The 19,367-nt window shown below is 43.9% G+C and overlaps 1 protein-coding gene across 1 annotated transcript in view; it reads right to left on the bottom strand.

The window, feature by feature from the left end:
* Positions 1 to 15,952, bottom strand: part of LOC115203575 (probable E3 ubiquitin-protein ligase HERC1) — a gene marked incomplete at its 3' end in the record, with an annotated part of 53,622 nt that extends 37,670 nt beyond the window's left edge. The window contains exons 1-5 of the mRNA XM_029768358.1: positions 15,386 to 15,952; positions 5,554 to 5,741; positions 3,959 to 4,741; positions 1,843 to 1,938; positions 1,497 to 1,691 (exon numbers count right to left, since the gene is read on the bottom strand). Coding sequence (XP_029624218.1) covers positions 1,497 to 1,691; positions 1,843 to 1,938; positions 3,959 to 4,741; positions 5,554 to 5,715 — 1,236 coding nt within the window. The remainder of the gene's footprint in view (positions 1 to 1,496; positions 1,692 to 1,842; positions 1,939 to 3,958; positions 4,742 to 5,553; positions 5,742 to 15,385) is intronic.
* Between the last annotated feature and the right edge of the window lie 3,415 nt (positions 15,953 to 19,367).

Here is a 19,367-nt window from a genome sequence, read left to right as displayed (position 1 = left end):
ACTTTTGAAGTTAAATACCTGAAGTCAACAGGTGTAATAAATTAGGACATAAAGAAGACTGTGTTCTTAATTTCACCTGTCACATCATTTTCCATTAGAAAGCTTATCGGTAGTCCCCAGTCAAGTGGTGTTTGGTTACAAACACACAACGACCAGAGACCGGAGCCTTGTGGGCAATCATGTATATTAACCCTGGATTGCTGATGCTATGTACTGGCCATTGAGAGGCTTTGTAGCCACCGGTCGGCCATATTGGCTCTCCCCAGTAGGAGCAGTCCTCCATAGGAATGGATAGAACTCTACAGTATTTACATTCAATGTTTCAAAGGACAAAATGACATGTATTGAAGTATTTTTCTGTTGTATTAGAGACAGTAACATTAGTCCTGTTTGTTGTGCAGCACTCGCCAGGCTATCTAGTTGCAGTATGGAATTCACAACTAAATGTTTGCCATCTAGATTTCTTATAATTATTAAGTTAAATGTGCTAAATGCTCTGCAGTTGTGCATTTGGTTTGCTAATCTAGTAGCTAGTTAGCTATCTAACTAAGTGGTTAGCTTCTTCTACAATCAAGCTTCTCTTGGTAACAGCAGAGAATCAAGAGGATCAAGAGATGACGTGGATGGCGATTAAGGCAGCCCCCCACACCTCTCTGATTCAGAGGGGTTGGGTTAAATACAGAAGACACATTTCAGTTGAATGGATTCCGTTGTACAACTGACTAGGTATCCCCCCCTTTCCCTTTCTGTCTAATATTTGTTTTGTGCGTGCAGCAAACTGTGAGTAGCATTTTTGCGTAAGTTTATGAGCGAGGATGTCTGTCCTGAAAATTGTCTATGTCAGATACTGTATAAAATGTTTGCAATGCGCTCGTTAGCATTTGGTTAACATTATCTATGGGATTTTAAATGTACTTGTTAGCATTGCTAACCTTTGGATTACAGAAGCTCAGTGGTGTTTGAAAATTGTGCCCATTGTGTTCATTGCCGGTATTACCGAATATCCCGGTATGGCACAAGGTCGGCTTGAAGGTATGACAATCCGAATACCGCCAAAGCTTAATTTAATATGTCAATAACCGACCATGATTTGGAAACAGAAGATGGGAAGCACCTCTACTTTTTAATCCATGAAAGCCACTCTTCATGCTCCAATGAGTTCTGTCTCCTCTCAGAACTAAGCTACACTAGCTAACTTCTCAAGAGACTTAATACTGAGGGGAATCAGCTTTCCTTATAAACCAGTGGTTGTCAAACCTCTGGGTCCTCCGAGTCCTTCCATGTATTTTAACTAATTCAGAGCTATTCCAACTGATTCAACGAATCATCAAGTCCTTGATTAGATGAATCAGGTGAGCTAATTCAGGGCCAAAACAAAATTGCGAAACGTCTGGAGGTCCACCGAGAAGAGCTTTGAGAACCACTGGCTTTAAAAAAAGACAAAACAGGAAATGACACACACACACACACACCTTTGGAGACCTGTGGTCTCTTACCGTCTGTGCATCGGCGAAGCTGGGTGCCATCTTGGGCTGAAGGATCTTCTCCTGTGTTCCCTCCACCAGCTGGTGGGAGCTGTTGCTGCCCCAGACGTACACCTCACACGTCTCTGACACCATGGGAGCCTCGCCGGTCTGGAGGCTGTCTGGACTGGCACAGGTACGGGAGTAGTCTGAAGCCATCCTGCACACCTGGGAGGAAATAGTGCTTTACTTGAGAAGGCTACCTACCTACCTACTTACATGTAAACGATGACTTCAGAACCCATACATATTGCATTCATAAGCAGTATAAAATGAAGGTAAATTGACCTGTAAAATGGTATTTGAATGGATATTTTACCTCTTCGAACAGACAGAGAGCTGCTTCATACAAAGAGCCCAGCCCGTCTGATGTCCGTGTTGGTTCCCTCCACTGACTCCTGTCTGCTGACGAGCCCTGGGTGAGAGTCAGGTTAGTTACAGCTGCATATACTGCATACACAGCCATACTACATACATATACTGCATACACAGCTATACTACATACACATACTACATACACAGCCATACTACATACATATACTACATACACAGCCATACTACATACATACACAGCCATACTACATACACATACTACATACACAGCCATACTACATACATATACTACATACACAGCCATACTACATACATATACTACATACACAGCCATACTACATACACATACTACATACACAGCCATACTACATACATATACTACATACATATACTACATACACAGCCATACTACATACATACTACATACTATACAGCTACACAAACATACTACAACACAGCCAACTACATACATATACTAATACAAATACTACATACACAGCCAACTACATACACATACTACATACACAGCCATACTACATACACATACACATACTACATACACATACTACATACACAGCCATACTACATACACATACTACATACACATATACATACTACATACACATATACATACTACATACACAGCCATACTACATACTACATACACATATACATACTACATACACAGCCATACTACATACACATACACATACTACATACACAGCCATACTACATACACAGCCATACTACATACACATACACATACTACATACTACATACACAGCCATACTACATACACATACACATACTACATACACAGCCATACTACATACACATACTACATACTACATACTACATACACATACTACATACACAGCCATACTACATACACATACTACATACACAGCCATACTACATACACATACTACATACACAGCCATACTACATACACATACTACATACACAGCCATACTACATACACATACTACATACACAGCCATACTACATACACATACTACATACACAGCCATACTACATACACATACTACATACACAGCCATACTACATACACATACTACATACACAGCCATACTACATACACAGCCATACTACATACACATACTACATACACAGCCATACTACATACACATACTACATACACATACTACATACACAGCCATACTACATACACATACTACATACACAGCCATACTACATACACATACTATACTACATACATATACTACATACACAGCCATACTACATACACATACTACATACACAGCCATACTACATACACAGCCATACTACATACACATACTACATACACAGCCATACTACATACACATATACATACTACATACACATACTACATACACAGCCATACTACATACACAGCCATACTACATACACATACACATACTACATACACATACTACATACACAGCCATACTACATACACATACACATACTACATACACAGCCATACTACATACACATACTACATACACAGCCATACTACATACACATATACATACTACATACACATACTACATACACAGCCATACTACATACACAGCCATACTACATACACATATACATACACATACTACATACACAGCCATACTACATACACAGCCATACTACATACACATACTACATACACAGCCATACTACATACACATACTACATACACAGCCATACTACATACACATACTACATACACATACTACATACACATACTACATACACAGCCATACTACACGGCATATACTAAATGGGACCATACAGAATGACTTGGAACATAATCAATCATGAACAATGAATAAGGAGCGCTGGAGAATAAGCAGGAGAAATATATGCCATCTGGTAATACAAAGAGCACAATGGACCTACAGAACACAATGTAAGTATGCAACAAATCATGAACAATAAATCATGAAGAATAAAGTGTGTCTAAGGAGTTTTTCCACCGTGCTTCTACATCTGCACTGCTTGCTGTCTGGGGTTTTAGGCTGGGTTTCTGTACAGCACTTTGTGGCATCAGCTGATGTAAAAAGAGCTTTGTAAATAAATTGATTGATTGTTTATAGGACGCTTACCAGGGAACGTCTCATCTGCATGAGGATGTTCATGAAGCAGTCGTATCCAATCAGCCCTTCCTGGTTCAGCAGACACACCTTCATCTTGTCCTTCTCCATGGTGCTGACCACGGTGGACGCCACCAGGGCCATCTCCACCCACTCCAGCAGGTACCTCAGGGACCCCCTCTGGGCAGCCAGGCCCAGCAACAGCTCCGACGCCAGCCTCCGACCCAAGACGTCCGCCCCAGAGTTTGGCATGGTCACTCCCTTGAGGAAGGTGGTGACCTGGGTCAGGCAGTCCAGACCCATAGGAGGGATCTTACTCTCGTTGGCCAGGGAGAGGGGCGGCAGGGAGGAGACCACGTCCATGGCCGTGTGGATGACATCGTTGCAGAGGTTGAGTCCTCCGGGGCCGGGCGGCGGCATCATCCAGCTCTGACGGAGCAAAGCGAACAGCAGACTGAGGCCCGTACGGACCCCCATCTCGATCAGAGCATCGGTGCTGGACCGCGGCCGCTCGCTGACAGAGTGCAGGTCGGACGATCCGGAGTTGTTCTCGGGCGAGTGCTGCTGCTGCTTGACCTTGCCCTTGTCGTGGTACTTGTTGGACAGAGCGTAGAAGATCCTCTGGAGGACCAGAAGGCGTTTGCGGAGAGCTGAGGCGAAGGGAGAGTCGGAACACACCATCTTGGCCAACGCCATCTGGCTGCTGAGGAGGGCATCTAGGTAGTGTTCCTGTTCATCGCTGGACAGGGACTCACGCTCAAAGTCTGGCAGCTGGGGTCCCTTCAGACACAGCACCTGAAGGCACAGCACTGATATTAGACCTATGTTATGTGTGGTGTTGTGATTTTTTTTTACATTTACATTTTAGTCATTTACATTTTAGTCATCTCTTATCCAGAGAGACTTACAGTAGAGTGCATACATTTTTTTTTAAATACTGGTCCCCCGTGGGATTCGAACCCACAAGCCTGGCGTTGCAAGCGCCATGCTCTACCAATTGAGCTACAGTTGGTAGAGCTGTGATGTGTTGTACCATGTTAGCTATGTGATGTTTCACTGTGGGACTCATTCAACTTTTATTCTGATCCCAGATCTGTTTGTGCTCAGAACCAACAGATGTTGGGCATGACAGAGACTGACAAGGAGTTGGTATGATAGTATAAACCAACTGGCACTCAGGCTTGGTGATGACATAGAGCTTGTGACGCAAAAAAAAATCATTTCTGCGCAATGCAGACAATAAAGTATTGGCTGTGGTCGCAACGTGGCCAACACAGAGAACAGAGTTCCATTTGGGACACAGCCGCAACGTGGCCAACACAGAGAACAGAGTTCCATTTGGGACACATTCGCAACGTGGCCAACACAGAGAACAGAGTTCCATTTGGGACACAGTCGCAACGTGGCCAACACAGAGAACAGTGTTCCATTTGGGACACAGTCGCAACGTGGCCAACACAGAGAACAGAGTTCCATTTGGGACACAGTCGCAACGTGGCCAACACAGAGAACAGAGTTCCATTTGGGACACAGTCGCAACGTGGCCAACACAGAGAACAGAGTTCCATTCGGGACACACACATTAACTCATCACATTCTGCTCTCACCTGCTGGGGTAGGAGGACCACTTCCTTGTTGGTGAGCAGCTTGGAGTAGAGCACGGACACGCCCTCCCGCGTGGAGATGGACTCGCTGTCGTCCGTGATCCACGAGCCGTTCAGGTGCTCCAGCCATTTCAGCTTCACTGGAGGAACCATCAGGGCCATCATGGCATGTCACTCTGCTGCCATTAGTCCTGGAGGACAGGGTGACAGATATTAACAAGGTCTAACCAGAGAGGACAGGGTGAAAGATATTAACGAGGCCTAACCAGGGAGGACAGGGTGACAGATATTAACGAGGTCTAACCATTAGTCCTGGAGGACAGGGTGACAGATATTAACGAGGTCTAACCATTAGTCCTGGAGGACAGGGTGACAGATATTAACGAGGTCTAACCATTAGTCCTGGGAGGACAGGGTGACAGATATTAACGAGGTCTAACCATTAGTCCTGGAGGACAGGGTGACAGATATTAACGAGGTCTAACCATTAGTCCTGGAGGACAGGGTGACAGATATTAACGAGGTCTAACCATTAGTCCTGGGAGGACAGGGTGACAGATATTAACGAGGCCTAACCATTAGTCCTGGAGGACAGGGTGACAGATATTTACGAGGCCTAACCAGGGAGGACAGGGTGACAGATATTAACGAGGCCTAACCAGGGAGGACAGGGTGACAGATATTAACGAGGTCTAACCATTAGTCCTGGAGGACAGGGTGACAGATATTAACGAGGCCTAACCATTAGTCCTGGAGGACAGGGTGACAGATATTAACGAGGTCTAACCATTAGTCCTGGAGGACAGGGTGACAGATATTAACGAGGTCTAACCATTAGTCCTGGAGGACATGGTGACAGATATTAACGAGGCCTAACCATTAGTCCTGGAGGACAGGGTGACAGATATTAACGAGGTCTAACCATTAGTCCTGGAGGACAGGGTGACAGATATTAACGAGGCCTAACCATTAGTCCTGGAGGACAGGGTGACAGATATTAACGAGGCCTAACCATTAGTCCTGGGAGGACAGGGTGACAGATATTAACGAGGCCTAACCAGGGAGGACAGGGTGACAGATATTAACGAGGCCTAACCATTAGTCCTGGAGGACAGGGCGACAGATATTAACGAGGCCTAACCATTAGTCCTGAGAGGACAGGGTGACAGATATTAACGAGGTCTAACCATTAGTCCTGGGAGGACAGGGTGACAGATATTAACGAGGTCTAACCATTAGTCCTGGGACGACAGGGTGACAGATATTAACGAGGTCTAACCATTAGTCCTGGGACGACAGGGTGACAGATATTAACGAGGTCTAACCATTAGTCCTGAGAGGACAGGGTGACAGATATTAACGAGGTCTAACCATTAGTCCTGGGAGGACAGGGTGACAGATATTAACGAGGCCTAACCATTAGTCCTGGGAGGACAGGGTGACAGATATTAACGAGGTCTAACCATTAGTCCTGGGAGGACAGGGTGACAGATATTAACGAGGCCTAACCATTAGTCCTGGGAGGACAGGGTGACAGATATTAACGAGTTCTAACCATTAGTCCTGGGAGGACAGGGTGACAGATATTAACGAGGCCTAACCATTAGTCCTGGAGGACAGGGTGACAGATATTTACGAGGCCTAACCAGGGAGGACAGGGTGACAGATATTAACGAGGCCTAACCAGGGAGGACAGGGTGACAGATATTAACGAGGTCTAACCATTAGTCCTGGAGGACAGGGTGACAGATATTAACGAGGCCTAACCATTAGTCCTGGAGGACAGGGTGACAGATATTAACGAGGTCTAACCATTAGTCCTGGAGGACAGGGTGACAGATATTAACGAGGTCTAACCATTAGTCCTGGAGGACATGGTGACAGATATTAACGAGGCCTAACCATTAGTCCTGGAGGACAGGGTGACAGATATTAACGAGGTCTAACCATTAGTCCTGGAGGACAGGGTGACAGATATTAACGAGGCCTAACCATTAGTCCTGGAGGACAGGGTGACAGATATTAACGAGGCCTAACCATTAGTCCTGGGAGGACAGGGTGACAGATATTAACGAGGCCTAACCAGGGAGGACAGGGTGACAGATATTAACGAGGCCTAACCATTAGTCCTGGAGGACAGGGCGACAGATATTAACGAGGCCTAACCATTAGTCCTGAGAGGACAGGGTGACAGATATTAACGAGGTCTAACCATTAGTCCTGGGAGGACAGGGTGACAGATATTAACGAGGTCTAACCATTAGTCCTGGGACGACAGGGTGACAGATATTAACGAGGTCTAACCATTAGTCCTGGGACGACAGGGTGACAGATATTAACGAGGTCTAACCATTAGTCCTGAGAGGACAGGGTGACAGATATTAACGAGGTCTAACCAGAGAGGACAGGGTAACAGATATTAACGAGGCCTAACCATTAGTCCTGGGAGGACAGGGTGACAGATATTAACGAGGCCTAACCATTAGTCCTGGGAGGACAGGGTGACAGATATTAACGAGTTCTAACCATTAGTCCTGGGAGGACAGGGTGACAGATATTAACGAGGCCTAACCATTAGTCCTGGGAGGACAGGGTGACAGATATTAACGAGGTCTAACCAGAGAGGACAGGGTAACAGATATTAACGAGGCCTAACCATTAGTCCTGGGAGGACAGGGTGACAGATATTAACGAGGTCTAACCATTAGTCCTGGGAGGACAGGGTGACAGATATTAACGAGGTCTAACCATTAGTCCTGGGAGGACAGGGTGACAGATATTAACGAGGTCTAACCATTAATCCTGGGAGGACAGGGTGACAGATATTAACGAGGCCTAACCATTAGTCCTGGGAGGACAGGGTGACAGATATTAACGAGGTCTAACCATTAGTCCTGGGAGGACAGGGTGACAGATATTAACGAGGTCTAACCATTAGTCCTGGGAGGACAGGGTGACAGATATTAACGAGGTCTAACCATTAGTCCTGGGAGGACAGGGTGACAGATATTAACGAGGCCTAACCATTAGTCCTGGGAGGACAGGGTGACAGATATTAACGAGGTCTAACCAGAGAGGACAGGGTAACAGATATTAACGAGGCCTAACCATTAGTCCTGGGAGGACAGGGTGACAGATATTAACGAGGCCTAACCATTAGTCCTGGGAGGACAGGGTGACAGATATTAACGAGGTCTAACCATTAGTCCTGGGAGGACAGGGTGACAGATATTAACGAGGCCTAACCATTAGTCCTGGGAGGACAGGGTGACAGATATTAACGAGGTCTAACCAGAGAGGACAGGGTAACAGATATTAACGAGGCCTAACCATTAGTCCTGGGAGGACAGGGTGACAGATATTAACGAGGTCTAACCATTAGTCCTGGGAGGACAGGGTGACAGATATTAACGAGGTCTAACCATTAGTCCTGGGAGGACAGGGTGACAGATATTAACGAGGTCTAACCATTAGTCCTGGGAGGACAGGGTGACAGATATTAACGAGGCCTAACCATTAGTCCTGGGAGGACAGGGTGACAGATATTAACGAGGTCTAACCATTAGTCCTGGGAGGACAGGGTGACAGATATTAACGAGGTCTAACCATTAGTCCTGGGAGGACAGGGTGACAGATATTAACGAGGTCTAACCATTAGTCCTGGGAGGACAGGGTGACAGATATTAACGAGGCCTAACCATTAGTCCTGGGAGAACAGGGTGACAGATATTAACGAGGTCTAACCATTAAGAAAGGAAAACAATCATAGAAACAACAATATGATATGACGTAACCAGACAGACAGAGGAGAGATATATTAACATCAGCCAGACAGACAGAGGAGAGATATATTAACATCAACCAGACAGACAGAGGAGAGATATATTAACATCAACCAGACAGACAGAGGAGAGATATATTAACATCAACCAGACAGACAGAGGAGAGATATATTAACATCAACCAGACAGACAGAGGAGAGATATATTAACATCAGACAGACAGACAGACAGACAGACAGACAGACAGACAGACAGACAGACAGACAGACAGACAGACAGTGCATTAGGAAAGTATTCAGACCCCTTGACTTTTTCCACATTTTGTTATATTACAACCTTATTTTAAAATGTATTAAATAAAATAAAAATGTCCTCAATCTACACACAAAACCCCATAATGACAAAAAAGTATTCAGACCCTTTGCTATGAGACTCTAAATTGAGGTCAGGTGCATCCTGTTTCCATTGATCATCCTTAAGATGTTTCTACAACTTGATTGGAATCCATCTGTGGTAAATTCAAATGATTGGACAAGATTTGGAAAGGCACCCACCTGTCTATATAAGGTCCCACAGTTGACAGTGCATGTCAGAGCAAAAACCAATCCATGAGGTTGAAGGAATTGTCCGTAGAGCTCCGAGACAGGATTGTTTCGAGGCACAGATCTGGGGAAGGGTACCAAAACATGGCTGCAGCACTGAAGGTCCCCAAGAACACAGTGGCCTCCATCATTTTTAAATAGAATACGTTTGGAACCACCAAGACTCTTCCTTGAGCTGGGCGCCCGGCCAAACTGAGCAATCGGGGGAGAAGGGCCTTGGACAGGGGGTTGACCAAGGACCTGATGGTCACTGACAGAGCTCCAGAGTTCCAAGATTGAACGCTTTGGGCTGAATGCCAAGCGTCACGTCTGGAGGAAACCTGGCACGATCACTACGGTAAAGCATGGTGGTGGCAGCATCATGCTGTGGGGATGTTTTTCAGCGGCAGGGACTGGGAGAATAGTCAGGATGGACAATCTTACTGACAGTTGTGGCTGCTTTGCGTGATGTATTGTTGTCTCTACCTTCTTGCCCTTTGTGCTGTTGTCTGTGCCCAACAATGTTTGTACCCTGTTTTGTGCAGCTAACATGCTGTGCTGCTGCCATGTTGTGTCGCTGCCATGTTGTTGTCATGTTGTGTTGCTAACATGCTGTGTTGTCATGTGTTGCTGCCATGCTATGTTGTTGTCTTAGGTCTCTCTTTATGTAGTGTTGTGTTGTCTCTCTTGTCGTGATGTGTGTTTTGTCCTATATTTTTATTTAATGTATTTTTAATCCCAGCCCCCGTGCCAGCAGGAGGCCTTTTGGTAGGCCGTCATTGGAAATAAGAATTTGTTCTTAACTGACTTGCCTAGTTAAATAAAAGGTGAAATATTTTACGGAGAGATCCTTGATAAAAACCTGCTCCAGAGCGCTCAGGACCTCAGACAGGGCCAAAGGTTCACCTTCTAACAGGACAACAACCCTAAGCAAACATCCAAGACAATACAGGAGTGGCTTCAGGACAAGTCTCTGAATGCCCTTGACTGACCCAGCCAGAGCCCGGACTTGAACCCAATCGAACATCTCTGACCTGAAAATAGCTGTGCAGCGATGCTCCCCATCCAACCTGACAGAGCTTGACAGGATCTGCAGAGAAGAATGGGAGAAACTCCCCAAATACAGGTGTGCCAAGCTTGTAGCGTCATACCCAAGAAGCCTCAAGGCTGTAATCGCTGCCAAATGTGCTTCAACAAAGTACTGAGTAAAGAGTCTGAATACTTATGCAAATGAGATATTTCAATTATTTTTTTGTAAACTTTTCAACCCCTTTTTCATGATATCCAATTGGTAGTCCAACTCCCGTACGGACTCCGGAGAGGCAAAGGTCGAGGGTCATGCGTCCTCCGAAACACGACGTATAGACATCAACCAGACAGACAGACAGAGGAGAGATATAGGCTGTCAGGACAGGAGATGGGGCTTTGTTACAGCTGACAGATAGAAGATATTAGACCGTCAGGACAGGAGATGGGGCTTTGTTACAGCTGACAGATAGAAGATATTAGACCGTCAGGACAGGAGATGGGGCTTTGTTACAGCTGACAGATAGAAGATATTAGACCGTCAGGACAGGAGATGGGGCTTTGTTACAGCTGACAGATAGATGATATTAGACCGTCAGGACAGGAGACGGGGCTTTGTTACAGCTGACAGATAGAAGATATTAGACCGTCTGGACAGGAGATGGGGCTTTGTTACAGCTGACAGATAGAAGATATTAGAGGGAGAGATATTAACCATTGAGACGGGTGGGAAACAATCATTGAGACTATTTGATATGGTGTCTGTGAGAAGAAGGACCACAACAGAAAATAACAAGCATGTAGTCTGGTGCCAATAATCCAGTAAGGACAGGATGGAAGACTACCATCGAGGGTGAGACAACAATGTTTGGTTGTCCTGAGTGGAACATTACTATACACACCAGGAAATGAAACAAGCCACTGAAACTAGTGTGTCAACTAAACAACTATCCTACAGTGCCCTCATCTTACAGTGATCACATCTGTGCAGGACAATGTGATCACTACAAACTGTTGATCCCACTGACCACATTCAGTTTCTGAAACGAGACCATAGACCTAACATGTAACGTGTCCTCGGAACTCCGACGTGTCCTCGGAACTCCGACGTGTCCTCGGAACTCCGACGCGTCCTCGGAACTCCGACGCGTCCTCGGAACGCCGACGTGTCCTCGGATGTCCTCGGAACTCCGACGCGTCCTCGGAACTCCAACGTGTCCTCGGAACTCCGACGCGTCCTCGGAACGCCGACGTGTCCTCGGATGTCCTCGGAACTCCGACGCGTTCTCGGAACTCCGACGTGTCCTCGGATGTCCTCGGAACTCCGACGCGTCCTCGGAACTCCGACGTGTCCTCGGATGTCCTCGGAACTCCGACGCGTCCTCGGATGTCCTCGGAACTCCGACGCGTCCTCGGAACTCCGACGCGTCCTCGGAAGTCCTCGGAACTCCGACGCGTCCTCGGAACTCCAACGTGTCCTCGGAACTCCGACGCGTCCTCGGAACGCCGACGTGTCCTCGGATGTCCTCGGAACTCCGACGTGTCCTCGGATGTCCTCGGAACTCCGACGCGTCCTCGGAACTCCGACGTGTCCTCGGATGTCCTCGGAACTCCGACGCGTCCTCGGAACTCCGACGCGTCCTCGGAAGTCCTCGGAACTCCGACGCGTCCTCGGAAGTCCTCGGAACTCCGACGCGTCCTCGGAACTCCGACGCGTCCTCGGAACTCCGACGCGTCCTCGGAACGCTGACGCGTCCTCGGAACTCCGACGCGTCCTCGGATGTCCTCGGAACTCCGACGCGTCCTCGGAACTCCGACGTGTCCTCGGATGTCCTCAGAACTCCGACGCGTCCTCGGAACTCCGACGTGTCCTCGGATGTCCTCGGAACTCCGACGCGTCCTCGGAACTCCGACGCGTCCTCGGAACTCCGACGCGTCCTCGGATGTCCTCGGAACTCCGACGCGTCCTCGGAACTCCGACGCGTCCTCGGAAGTCCTCGGAACTCCGACGCGTCCTCGGATGTCCTCGGAACGCCGACGCATCCTCGGAACGCCGACGCGTCCTCGGAACTCCGACGCGTCCTCGGAACTCCGACGCGTCCTCGGAACGCCGACGCGTCCTCGGAACTCCGACGCGTCCTCGGAACGCCGACGCGTCCTCGGAACTCCGACGCGTCCTCGGAACGCCGACGCGTCCTCGGAACTCCGACGCGTCCTCGGAACTCCGACGCGTCCTCGGAACGCCGACGTGTCCTCGGAACTCCGACTAGACCCATAGATATGATGTATGACTAGTAAAACAGTTAGCTAGCCTAACACTGCGCTCCAATTACTACAAATGGCAATCCGTAATACTCCTCGGGGGAAGATTTTCCAACATGCTGTCGGCCTAATCCATGGAACCAACATAATGCCCTAATTTTGCTGCAAGTAACCCTGACATGGCATATTCCCCAAGGACCTAGGTGTAAACATTTCAGATCATTCCAATTACACAGGATAATAGTAGTAAACATCAACCTACATGTGCTTCTGCCACTGATACTCTCAGTTCTCACAGGATAGGCCGATTTACACCAGCGGTCCAATCAGCCAGTACACATCAGCACAGCAGTCATAGCCTGCATGAACTACTGTGGGGAAGCAACGTGGAGAGAAACATGCGGAAGGCCTAGACAACAAAATGAGGCTGTAATATTTCAACATCACTTACTAATGGATTATGAACCTGTTTAATCTGGATGGGAAATAGGTCACCTGATACTGTGTGCAGAAGAAAAACGGTTTTCGCCTTCCCTTCAGGCTTGTCTATTACGTCTAGGCTATTCCCTTACCCTCCCCCCCCTTCACTCATACCAGCAGGCCTAGTTGTTAGCTACCTTTCGTCATTGTACACTATGCATTATGCAATATAAATAACTAAATGTTAGTAGTCCCATAGGTTAAACATGCATTCGACAACCATGACATCTTGAAACAACAGCTGGAAACATTGATTTCACTGTCCACAGCTACGGTGATGCTTATTGCCTAACGGTCTGGAAGTGGCCATGCACTACACAGTGACAATGCATTTCCTACGTGCATTGTATAGAATCATTTCTCTATCTCTTGTTGCACAATCCTTTTTGTGTTACGGGCGGCAGGTAGCCTAGTGGTTAAGAACGTTGAAAAGTAGCTGGTTCAAATCCATAAGCTGACTAGGTGAACAATCTGTCAATGTGCCCTTGAGCAAGACACTTAACCCTAATTGCTCCTGTAAATCACTCTGGATAAGTTCATCTGCTAAATTACTCAAATTGCTATATATATATATATATGTATTTTTGAAATGTACAGCTTTCACCATGCTATATTGAGCTCAAGAAGAAGGGCACCTGCATTATTGACAATCTCATTAGCAGGCGTGCTATGTCTGAACATACAAGATTGACATAAAGTGAATTGCTTTGACAGCTGTCTGTCATATTATAAATCGTACTGTGTTATCAGTATGTGCCCAGTGACAGCCTTCAGGTGAGTAAGGCTAGTAAGGTGGAATACTGTAAATTGTCATAGTAGGCAATACAGTGTTGATATACTGTAAACCCAGCTAGCTACTTCAGCTAACTAGCTAGGTAATAAATACTTGCCTATGATAGATAAACAGTAAGCTAGGCAAATCAGCTGACCAGTTAGCTAGCCATTTAGCTAGCTAGCTTAACTAATTGCACAAACTAGCTAGCTAGTAGCTAACGTTAGCGGGCTAACTAACACATTCCACGTCTCTAACCTACCTAGCTTTAACAGACTATGCACAAAAACAACATACATGCTATTTGTTATTCGTAAAACTAGCTTGACTAATACATCCACCAGACATAGAATATGTTAGACTGACATGACACAGCTGGATAGTAAGGTAAGCTAACAGACTAGCTGCTGTAGCTAGCATCGCATGGAACTAGCTAAAATTCAACTAGTCTACTAGGCCTGTGACGTTAGCTACATTGGCCATAATCAAAATAATTCACTCACTAGCATGCTGGCTACATTTATTACAGCTTTGTTACATACGGGGATACTAACAGTTAGCTAACTACTGTTCTGTTTTAAACTGGCGCTGGTGCTGAAGCACAACATAAAGCTAATGCTAGCAGGCTATCGATGCTAACCAATAGAGTTAGAGTCCACTTTGCTGTTAGCTAGCTTGGTGGCTAGATAGGTAGGTTGCTGCTAGCATCTCATACAGATGTAGGAAAATAGCAAACACAGGCTACAGCTAGCTAATTGGCCATCACAGATACAGATAGCAAGACTGGCACTGTTTTTGCAATAGTAAAATGAATTGTAGGAAAAGTATTGACATTGCATGCAAGCTTACACATAGAAAGGCCTCGCTAGCTAGCATAGCTGGCTAGCCGTTAGCAGAGAAGAGATTCGAGAGATGTACTGTAGCGAGCTTACCATCAACTGTCAAAGGGGCCTCTTCACTGTTCCACGTAAATACACTTCATTGCAATAACAAAGGTTTCTGCAATTGCAGAACGTATAGGTTGTATCCGTAAGTTTATTTGTGGGTTTTGATAAGGTGTCGTTAGTCACAAAAAAAAAGGCTGACAGTCAGGAGCCTGTTTACTTTCTTCCCACCTTTTCGTTTCTGGCTGCAACTTCCACTGCAATGGATCCAGATGAGCGGTTCACTCCCAACCCGATCCTCAGCCCCAGACCAGTGATGTGTGTGCGTGTCTGTCTGTCTTGTGTGTTCAGCTCCTACAGTCAGTCTTAGGCGTAGCTACTGACTGACTGACTGCAAGCATGAAAACAAAGGAACATGCAATCATTTCAATATGGAATGATCAATTCCAATGGTTATAGAAATTATTTTTGTCTATAATGTAACATTTTTTTTCAATGTTTCTTTTTTTAAGGAGTGGGGAAGTCCCAGTCCTTTCGTAATTTTTTAGCAGATGTATTGAAGAGATAGTAAAGTATTGGAAGTCCAAGATAGGGGAGGGGGAGTCGCAGGGCACTGGGTCGGATTCGAACCCATGCCGACTCTTGTTTGCAAGAATTTCAATATTGAATGATCAATTCCAGTGGTTATATAAATGATTTTTGCAATGTCATCATAGTTAATTATTCTACAAATGCCTTTGGGCCTAAATTTGACACAGTACTAGTTCCAGTTCATGCATGTTTGACCCTATGCACAATACAGTAATACCATCACAATGATGAAACATGTAATAGCAGTCAACTATAGCTATTTTAATGACCACTTGTATTATACAGTTATTACATTATTATAGTTAATACATTGTATAGTTATTACCTTATTATATTACATTATAGTAATTATTATATTATATAGTTATTACATAAAACATATATAGTATTACATGATATAGTTATTACATTATTATAGTATTACATCATTATATTTATTACATGATATAGTTTTTACATTATTAGTTTTTACATTATTAGTTTTTACATTATAGAGTTATTACATTATAGAGTTATTACATTAAGGTTATCACATTATTATAGTTTTTACATTATAGAGTTATTACATAATTATTATTATAGTTATTACATTAATATGTTACATTAATATAGTTATTACATTAATATGTTACATTAATATAGTTATTACATTAATATAGTTATTACATTAATATAGTTATTACGTTAATATAGTTATTACATTAATATGTTACATTAATATAGTTATTACATTATTATGTTTCATTATTATGTTACATTATTATGTTACATTATTATAGTTTTTACATTATGATTGTAGTTATTAATTATTCAGGTTGTTACAATATTCTAGTTATTACATTATAGAGTTATTACATTATTCTAGATATTACATTATTCTAGATATTACATTATTCTAGATATTACATTATTCTAGATATTACATTGTTCTAGATATTACATTATTCTAGATATTACATTATTCTAGTTATTACATTATTCTAGATATTACATTATTCTAGATATTACATTATTCTAGATATTACATTATTGTAGTTTTTACATTGTTCTAGATATTACATTATAGAGTTATTACATTATTCTAGATATTACAGAGACATACAGACAAGGGACCCACACGTTTTGGATTATTAAAAGAGTGAGAGATTGGATTACATTTCTTGATTAATGTTATGTGGCCACTGGCCCTGCTATATCTCTGAATCCAAATGAATATGAAATAGAGTGGTGGCTAGTGTTAATAACCGAGTGGCCAAGCAGCCAGAGGAAGCAGTGTTGTGGTTATCTGGGCTGAGCAGAGACAGTACAGAGGGGCCCTAGGTCATATCTCTATTGGAGAGCTGCTCTGGAGCTCAGACTCTCACTGCTACTCTACAGAGAGAAAGAGACAGAGAGAGAGAGAGAGAGAGAGAAATTCTCAATCATAAGGCATCAAAGCCAAAGAAACTGCATAATAGTGTAGAAACCTACCAAAAAATAATTTGACAACAACAAATTAAATCTATTTTAGACAACTTCCTGGACAAAATGTTTCACTGTAAAAGCGAAGGTGTAAACGTGGCAGTAGAAAACCTAAACAGTATATTTGACCTCTCAGCTTCCCTATCAAATCTATTTTAAAAAATGTAAGCAGACAACCTAATAAAATGAACAACAATGACAAATGGTTTGACGAAGAATGCAAAAACCAAAGAAAGAAATTGAGAAACATATGCAACCAAAACATAGAGACCCATAAAACCTGAGCCTACGCCTTCACTATGGTGAATCACTAAAACAATACAAAATTACACTACGGAAAAATAATGAACAGCATGAATGTTATTACTGGTGACTGGGTCTCTGTATGTGATGTTATTACTGGTATGTTACTGGGTCTCTGTATGTGATGTTATTACTGGTATGTTACTGGTGACTGGGTCTCTGTATGTGATGTTATTACTGGTATGTTACTGGTGACTGGGTCTCTGTATGTGATGTTATTACTGGTATGTTACTGGGTCTCTGTATGTGATGTTATTACTGGTATGTTACTGGGTCTCTGTATGTGATGTTATTACTGGTTTGATACTGGGTCTCTGTATGTGATGTTATTACTGGTATGTTACTGGTGACTGGGTCTCTGTATGTGATGTTATTACTGGTATGTTACTGGTGACTGGGTCTCTGTATGTGATGTTATTACTGGTATGTTACTGGGTCTCTGTATGTGATGTTATTACTGGTATGTTACTGGGTCTCTGTATGTGATGTTATTACTGGTGACTGGGTCTCTGTATGTGATGTTATTACTGGTTTGATACTGGGTCTCTGTATGTGATGTTATTACTGGTATGTTACTGGGTCTCTGTATGTGATGTTATTACTGGTATGTTGCTGGGTCTCTGTATGTGATGTTATTACTGGTATGTTACTGGTGACTGGGTCTCTGTATGTGATGTTATTACTGGTATGTTACTGGGTCTCTGTATGTGATGTTATTACTGGTATGTTACTTGGTCTCTGTATGTGATGTTATTACTGGTATGATACTGGTGACTGGGTCTCTGTATGTGATGTTATTACTGGTATGTTACTGGGTCTCTGTATGTGATGTTATTACTGGTATGTTACTGGTGACTGGGTCTCTGTATGTGATGTTATTACTGGTATGTTACTGGGTCTCTGTATGTGATGTTATTACTGGTATGTTACTGGGTCTCTGTATGTGATGTTATTACTGGTATGTAACTGGGTCTCTGTATGTGATGTTATTACTGGTATGTTACTGGGTCTCTGTATGTGATGTTATTACTGGTATGTAACTGGGTCTCTGTATGTGATGTTATTACTGGTGACTGGGTCTCTGTATGTGATGTTATTACTGGTGACTGGGTCTCTGTATGTGATGTTATTACTGGTGACTGGGTCTCTGTATGTGATGTTATTACTGGTATGTTACTGGGTCTCTGTATGTGATGTTATTACTGGTATGTTACTGGGTCTCTGTATGTGATGTTATTACTGGTATGTTACTGGGTCTCTGTATGTGATGTTATTACTGGTATGTTACTGGTGACTGGGTCTCTGTATGTGATGTTATTACTGGTATGTTACTGGGTCTCTGTATGTGATGTTATTACTGGTATGTTGCTGGTGACTGGGTCTCTGTATGTGATGTTATTACTGGTGACTGGGTCTCTGTATGTGATGTTATTACTGGTATGTTACTGGGTCTCTGTATGTGATGTTATTACTGGTATGTTACTGGGTCTCTGTATGTGATGTTATTACTGGTATGTTACTGGGTCTCTGTATGTGATGTTATTACTGGTATGTTACTGGGTCTCTGTATGTGATGTTATTACTGGTGACTGGGTCTCTGTATGTGATGTTATTACTGGTGACTGGATCTCTGTATGTGATGTTATTACTGGTATGATTCTGGGTCTCTGTATGT

Source organism: Salmo trutta, chromosome 12, assembly GCF_901001165.1.
Source record: "Salmo trutta chromosome 12, fSalTru1.1, whole genome shotgun sequence".
NCBI lineage: Eukaryota > Metazoa > Chordata > Actinopteri > Salmoniformes > Salmonidae > Salmo > Salmo trutta.
Note: the sequence above shows the minus strand (reverse complement) of the source record. Positions and strands in the feature narration are given on the sequence as shown.